Source organism: Nansenia antarctica (genome assembly GCF_963989245.1).
Source record: "Nansenia antarctica genome assembly, chromosome: 2".
Lineage (NCBI taxonomy): Eukaryota > Metazoa > Chordata > Actinopteri > Argentiniformes > Microstomatidae > Nansenia > Nansenia antarctica.
In genome coordinates, this window is record NC_137675.1 from 72876027 (window position 1) to 72884481 (window position 8455).

Here is an 8455-nt window from a genome sequence, read left to right on the forward strand (position 1 = left end):
AGTTGTAAAATCTCCAATTGTTGGAAGTGGTAGAAAGCGAGCATGCAAAAAGCAAAACAAGGCAGAAGAACAGAGTCATGGAGAAACAGGAGGAGGGCAGAATAGCAACATTTCCGCCAAGAACAGAGATTTAGGTAAGGATGGGGATCATAAGGTCATTGAAATACAACATGCTTGTCGGGGGGAACAGGGTTGTTCTCAAAAGGAGGGTAAGCCAAATGTAAATGTCAAAGATGGAAAAGAAAAAGATGGTAGTGGTGTTAAATCTCTAATTGTTGAATGTGGTAGCAAGCCGGCATGCACTGAGGGGAATGAGGCAGACAAACAGTGTAATGGAGAAACAGGAGGAGGGCAAAAGGGCAGAAAGTGTGTCAACAACAAGACTAATGATGGGGATAAGGATGAGAGAGTTTCTAAAATGCCAAGAAAAGCAGAGAAGGAAGAAAAGGCTAAGACTAATAGGTCCACAAGTAAGGAGGAGGATAATGATGGAGATAAGAATGAGGGAGTTTCTAAAATGCCAAGAAAAGTAGAGAAGGAGGAAATGGCTAAGAAGAGTAATATGTCCACAAGTAAGGAGAAGGGGGGGTTTGTCATAAAACAGGCGAGGGTTCTACTTTCTGACATTTTAAAGAAAGAGCGAGGTGAAAGTATAGAGGGTGAGATTGGAGGAGGAAAACAAGATATTTCTACCTTGGAGGATAAGGGAATGGAGGAGGGCAGAGATAGACAAAATCACAGAGGAAAAGGGCTAGAAGAGCAGATATCTGAAACACAGAGAAATAGATTGCTTCCTTCAATGCAGTTTGGGAGAGGAGGCGAACAAGGAAGTGGAAGGCCTAGACGAACACAGAGGAATAAAGCCAGTGTTAGCTTAGACCAATGCAATTTGCGGCTTAACTTATCACAAAGTGATTATGGTGTTGTCCCCGCAAACTCGCAGCTTCCTCAATCTCCTCCCTCTTCCAAAGCTCTGACATCGACCGTACCTGTGGGTAACTTGCATCTAGACCTCAGTCCACAGGCACACACCCAGACCAACATTCCTTTGAAGAAACGTATGTTCCGGAATTCAGTGGAGACTGACTCTGAGCAGGGCTTGAACTCTCCTGTGTTAGAGATGCCCTCTAAGGAGATCACATCACTCAAACCTTCCACAGAGCAGAGGCAGGACCTTACTCTGTATTCAGGAGGAGAAACCAAAGCTATCAATGTGTTGAAAGAGGACACAAATGGAGTTGAGCAGAGTTACAAGACTGATCCTAAATTAAGTGTCACAAATGTTGGTGTCCGATCTCAGAAGCAGGCTTTGAAGAGAACAGTACAAAAAAATGCAAGCCTCAGAAGGCTGCGCCCCAGAACCAATCAACTACAACAAGGCCGTCCATTAAGGAAAGCAAGAATGGGGCCTCAAGTTGGAGGTGAAGAGGTGGTTGTCAACGATCGAGAGACATTGAAGAAGGAACCTGTTAATGACAGACTTGATGCTGAGCCTGGTAAAACCATAATGGATTCTGGGAAAAATCATCCAAATGAAGGCAAAGGGGAAATGGAACCCCATAGAAGTGGAGGGAGCATGCCAGAATTGCACAGTGACATGGCAAATTCATTCACTCATCAACCATGTAAGGAGGAGGAGGAGGGGAACAAGCAGGATCTCAACTTCAAAATTCGTTTTAAGAGAAAGAGAGGAAAAGTGTGGGAGTTGGAGAAAAGTGGGCACAGTGAAGATTTAACGATTAAAGCAGAAAAGGGAGCTGATTTGCAACCATTTGAACCCTTTAAGGCTATTTTGGATTCTGTGTCAATCTTGAATCTAGAGATGGAGAGGGGTACCCAAGCAGACGGAGAAGAGAAACGTGATGTGCAATTGGGTATGAGGTCTGAGGCTAGGCGGAGCAAAATGGTTAGATCGAGAAGGAGAGGACTTAGGTTGAGGAAAAGACAGAGGGAGGTTGTAGCTGTAAATCCCAAAGAGGACAGAGACGTGACCACAATGAAAAAACTAGAACAAGTGGGTCAACTCAGTGGTTCTCACAAGGCTGAAGTGGGGATCAATGATGTGCTCGAAGGGCGGGTTTTTGGGAGCATAAAGCAACCTCCAGAAGGAAAGGGAGATGTCAATTCTAGTGAGACTATTCCAGTGGGAAGAAAAACTGAAAAGGTGGAGGATCGTTCTATTGGAATGAAAAGGATCGGTGACCTTGACCAATTAGATGAACTTGAAGTGAAAGCAGGTAATTTATTAAGGGATGGTGAATTAAAACTTGATGTATCAGACAAACCTTTGCCACGCATCAAACTGTGTAGAAAAATAGAGGGCATATGGGAGGTGAAGACACAGAACGAAGAGCAAGGTGAAGCAGAGACTGAAAAAGTGAAGAATGAAATGGAGCTTGTTCCGGAGAGACAAAGTAGAGGGCCAGTGACTTCCTTCAAGCCAAAAGAAGAGTGGCTTTCTGCCTGCCAGCAACTAAACAGATGTAACACAGTCATAGATGCCACCTCTGGTCCTCTGAAATCAGAACCTCCATCCCTAGCTTTATCTCTCTCACCCCTCTCTCTCAATTCACCCAATGAGGTAGCCTCCGTTCTTGGGAGGATGAAAGGCAGGGCAGTGCCTGAAATGAGCAGTAAAGGAAGGAAACTAAGGCAAACATTAGAGAAGACTCGTAGGGGTGGGACAGGAGAAATGGGAGCAACTTGTCTTAGTAATAGCCTGCTACAGATAGACAACAGTCTTTCTAGACTCTCTGAGGGGTTATGTCAGTCACAGTCCTTAGAGAAAAATATGCCCTCTTATTCCAGTGCTTCCACCTCTAAGATTCAGTCCCATTCACCACCATTCAGTTTTCCAGACAGGATACTTTCCACAGAATCCAGCTTTGGTAACTGCTGTGAAGATCTCCTGGACTTTCAGTGTCTAAATTTTGAAGGTTACTATCATTCACAGAACATCCTTCAAAGCTCTCCAGACCTTTGTCCAATGGAACCGCCTAATGGTCCCTTTAGTAGTCCCCTCTCTCATAGCCCCTCTGATGTTTGGAATTCAGAAACCCCCTATCTTGGCCCCCCAAGTCCAGGGAGTAACTTTCATCCGGAGGATCTACAGTTTTTCCCAAGTCTCGTCTCCAAAAATGAGTCTCTCTCCTTGGGATGTGAAGTTAAAGACGCCTCCAAAGACAAAACTTCAATCAATCAAAATTTTTGTTTTGCATCCCTGAGTGCCACTGATGGAACTGCAATGGACCGTTTTATTATGAAAAATCCTGCAATGAAACTGTCTTTAGAAGATCCTAAGACACAGACCGGGTCTATAGTAGACAAAACCCAGTGCTGTCTCAAAGAGTCACTTTTCAAAGCCCCTATCAGTTCCTATTCTCAGAATACTCCAGTCAATTCTCGCTATCAGAGCATCAATACCAAGGCTAGCACTGGACATCCAAATATTTCAAAGGCCCAACCCCTACCCCTACTCAAAACCCAGGGACCCTTCCACCTGATGAGCTCCTCTAACAAATCTCAATCTTTTTCCACCTGTCAACCAAGCTCATTCAAAAACTGCCCTCAGAGTTACTCAGCCAAGTCCGTCCATTCAGCTCAAGTGGCTAATAAGATTTCATCTCAATTATTCACTGTGCGAAATCCTAATGCTGGGGATGCTCTCTTCAACACCTATGACAAAAACTCTAGTGTGATCCAGAGTGTGCTGAAATATCAAGGCGGGAAACCGTCTCAGAATTTGAATAGTGCCCCATGTAAAGATAATAGGGCTGCTGGCAGCCATAACATTATGTTGAAATCTCAAAGTGCTAAGTCTCGGTCCAGCGACACAGAGAAGACCCAACAGAGTCATACATTTTCAGATTCTAGCACTGGCTGCCAGAAAGGTAGCACTTCAGGTCATGGATACATTTTGGATAAAGATGCAATTCGTCTTAATGCATCCAACTACCGCATCAAGCCAAATCCTCACAATGACAAAGTCCAACCAGTTTTTTCCCACACTTCCAGTAAAAGTACAACTGCTTTTGAGAAGACACCCACTGACAAATCCCAGTACACTGAAACCAGCTTTAACAACAAGAACTTCTCCACTCTCCAAAGGCCCTTCTTTTTCCCTAGCCAAGTACCTCAGAGTTATGGGTCACCTCATGGCAAAAGTTTGCATCAGGACAAGCCCTGTGCTGCTGTGAACACTCAGAAACTTCGACCTTCCTGGGGTCCATCAGCATCCCCCCCTGAGAAACACCAGCTGTCTTATGCTCATCATGATCCCTCAGATTTGACCTTTGGTACATCTTTCTCTCCCTCTGTGTCTCAGCACAATAGCCCCCAAGTGATCCACAGCTCTCCCTCTGACCCACAAGCACCAGTTAACAAAAACCAGTCCTCCTCCTTCCCTTATGGCTATCCAGGTCATCCATATGTGCTAAATTTTAGTGGGGACCACTCAGTGACCCTGGGTCTTAGAGATGGTATGGAGTCTTGGCATGACCCAAGTGCAGGCCACACCAACTATACCTACCATTGCCTCATGGAGCCTTCTGGCACCCAGGGGAGGCTAGTCCTTGAGCCCTGTGGACCTCCAATGTCAAACTCACCCTCTTTCTCTGTGGGGGGCTTTTCTGGGCTTAAAAGTCAGGATGAACATTGCAAGGGGGATACACAACACCAGTACCAGACCAGAGACCAACCACCGTTGTCCCACCATATACCCACCTCCTCTCACTCCCACTCCCCAAATCCCCCTCTTTCAGATCGAAAGCCCAAGAGGCTGAGGCTAGTTGTAACTGATGGCACAGTGGATTTAGACCTGCAGTACACAGACTGATTGGTATAAATCAGTCAAGCTGATTATATATGTATGTATTGATTTGCATTTTACACAGTCTACCTATTTCAGTTTCTATAATGGTAACTGGCATTATACCTAACCCTTTTCTTGGATAGATTGTTATCATATGAATGTCTCAGAGGAAGATTGATATCTTTGATTAGATTGAGTAATGCCTATATCTTTCATTATATTTAATTTGATAATGTCCATTTTTTTCTAAGCTATTGAATGCCAGGGCAAGAAAAATATGTTGTGAAAATGTATAAAAGTTTGTGAATAGATCTGTCCCAAATTCTGAGCATTAAAATAATCCACAGTCCTATTCTGGCATGACACCCTTTCACAGTCATAGCAGAGGTTAGCCTCAAGGTGGGCACATTGAGCCCTCTAGTAGTCAGTGGAAGCCTTCCTTAAGTACTGTAACATGGTAGTATAAATATTTCTCTAAGATGAACTTGTCAGTTTATAGAGGGGCATCACCTGTTTGTTTTAAAACTGGTACTGTACTTCAATAGATTACTTTGACAAGTGAGTTTCACCTCTTAGAGTGCTGATGTGCTGATATGTTTCTGTGATGTTTTTTGTTGACACCTCAGCTTTAGTTGGTTGAATTAGCCTAAGCATTGTCTACCCTCCTGCAAATGTACTTGATTGTATTAGATATGCTTTCTAGTTACTCATGTGGATGTGCAAGTGTATGTGTGAGATCGTCGAAGAATTTCAGGTACCATGTGCTTTTTACACAATATTGTGTGTGCACTGCTTTGCCAAATTTAATTAATATATTAGTCAATGGTGCATAAATGAAAGTGATGCACATTGACTGTGTGTTCTGTAAAACGACAGGCCTGAAAATTCCAACTCCACTGGGGGTGGCATGCGTTACTGTTTGCAGCTGTTGCCTAGGGTTGGAGACGGTTCTAGTGAATTAGATGAAGAGCAAACCTTTTCACTGACTATGCCTCATAAGCTTGCCTGTTTTGAACTACACACATTGATTTGATCACACTGGTAACAGTTTCAAAAACATAGTTTCATTTTTTTTTTTTTTTTGCCATCCTTAATGAGTTTCACATGGGATTTTGAAATTGCAGTTTTACTTACAATAGGCTACATTTTAAATGTTACTTGGGCATTCCTGCACTCATGTCATGATATAGATACAATTGCAAGCTAGGTGAGGGTACTGAGTGAAACTGCATAGGTTACCAAAAGTACCACAAAGTAGTACTGTCTGTGTGTTTGTGTGAACATGGGATTTTTATATTGCAGTTGTACTTACAATAGGCTACATTTTAAATGTTACTTGGGCATTCCTGCACTCATGTCATGATATAGATACAATAGCAACCTAGGTGAGGGTACTTGGTGGGACTACCATAAGTACCACAAAGTAGTGCTGTCTGTGTGTTTGTGTGAACATAATGTGCACATAATGGCCAATCTATTTATTTCAATATCCTCATTCTTGAAATGGTGCTTTAATGTAATTTCATATTTTACACATTGATTGTTCATAAAATGAAAAGGTTGTTTTTATTAAGTGGTTAAGATTATGATGTTTAATTTACAATTTTTGAAAAATAATATAAAATGTGTTGTCGTTTGTCTTCTCCCCTGGACCAAGATTTTAAGTTGATTCAGGTGGTGTTATGTATCAGCCTTTTTGAGGAGGTAATGAGTCTTTCTAATAGTCTATTGTAAAATTGTAAAATGTAAATCATTTAAGACAAATACATTCTTTTAAAAATAAGCTTTGACTGGGTCTTTTATTAACGTATTAATTGTATAATCTCGTTCCCAGGCACATCCGCCCAATATACAAGGAAGGTCTCATGGACCAACACGTCAAACTTGGCCTTATTTTACCAATACAAGGATCAGGGACACCCCCCCCCCCCCAGTGCTTGCACACCACACGTTGATTCGGAGCCACGCCTTACAGGCATGTGATTAGCTGAAATCAGAAGACAAAAATATTTTACTCAGTAAATTCACTCCCACTAAGGCCAGGTTTGAGTTGTTATTCCAGGTTTATATGTGCTGTGTGCAATAGCCTAGGGATGAGGTTATTAATTGTGTGACATGTATTTATTGGTTTCATATACCCCCTTGGTTCTGTGAAAGTGCATTATGATGCATGGACCATTTATGGATTTTTTTGGATCTACTGAAGCGTTCTATGCAGAGCTTGTAATTAAACCTTGATTCAGTCTAATTCATCATTTGTCTTAATTAAATTATGTTATTCAGCACAATATACAGCAGGCGACAACCAACAAAGTAAGTAGTCTATAGAAGTACCTTACCATTACCACAGAATTACCTCACACCATATTAGAACAAAGACATATGCTCCTGGCACAGGAACAATGTTTTGTTGTTTAAAGCTATCATTTTATTCAGGATTAAAAGACCATTAGACATTTTATTAAACAGATATTTATAGTGCATATACAATGACATATTTCTTGAATGTATCCCTCTCACATTTCCTGGCCTGTATTTATTGCTTGTGTGTGCTACACAGTATGTGATGGAGTAGTACTATACTTGACATGACAGTAGTACTATACTTGACATGACACTAAGCCTCCTTTTGTCCTTTATTCCATATTTCCTTCTCCAATCAAACTGCAGTCTTAGACTTTTCTCATCTAGTTTATATCCTCTCTCCTACTTGCATACCTTCTTTTCCCCTCTATCCATCTACCGGTATTTGTGTCCCTCTTCTATTCCTCTGTCCACCTTTCCTCTCTTTACCCTCCCCTTTCTCCCTTTACCAGCTCATGACCCACTTGTGCCTCTCTGTGGAAAGTGAGGGGTTAAACTTTGATATGAAGTGGAACAGCTTTTTCATAATCAGGGCAGCAGAGAGAGAGGCAATCTGTGTGCAGAGAATGGCTGGATCCTTTGAGATGTTGCATAAACCACTGGATGATCCTACAGCATTGAACATCAATGCTACTCCAACACCATACAGCAGCATCACTTGCAGGAATATGAGTGGCAATGACACTAACACAACAATTGTTCAATAACACCTGTCTACCATGCTTCGTCAGCCCTTGAACTCGGCTTAGTGCATGTAGGCTAGTTGTCTTGGTGCCAAACCTGCAAGATACACTGTAGGAATGATTGTTTGACTCAGGAAAACATTCACTAGCCAGCTTAACTACTGTGATTTTCTTCTTTTTCAATTATTCAATAATGCCTCCTCTCTCCCACTCTTCCTCCTACGCTTCTGTACTGTACATCACAATTCCATTAAACCCTTAAATGTGTCGCAACATTGACTCACTGCCCCCCATGATTACAGCCTGTCAGATTGTCAGAGAGGAGCCGTTATAGCCTTCGAGATGACATGGGTGACTGAATCCAGTCGATGTTGGAGTTAAGATGAGAACAGTGGTAGAGCCACCAGACAGTATGAGCTCCGTCAGCCTTTCAGTGTAACAGAGAGAAAACACTACCATCAGTAACCCTGAAAAATGAGCCAGGCTTGGAGGAGGAGTGCAGAGAGAAGAGAGATGGATTTAAAGAGCAGGGTGGAGAGAGTGAGATGGAGGAGAGGAGAGAGAAGGCAGAGGGATGAGGAGGGAGCTTAGAAGGATG

At 42.4% G+C, this 8455-nt stretch overlaps 1 protein-coding gene across 1 annotated transcript; it reads left to right on the top strand.

The window, feature by feature from the left end:
- The first annotated feature begins 635 nt into the window (after nt 1-635).
- On the top strand, nt 636-6919 carry LOC308151100 (uncharacterized protein). Its single transcript, XM_080523919.1, has one exon. It carries the CDS (start codon nt 710-712, stop codon nt 4832-4834), a length of 4125 nt encoding a protein of 1374 aa, XP_080380045.1. The 5' UTR covers nt 636-709; the 3' UTR covers nt 4835-6919.
- The last annotated feature ends 1536 nt before the right edge of the window (nt 6920-8455 follow it).

Excerpts from the sequence above, each read along its gene's own strand:
- LOC308151100 (XM_080523919.1), top strand. The coding sequence starts at position 710 with ATGGAGGAGGGCAGAGATAGACAAAATCACAGAGGAAAAGGGCTAGAA.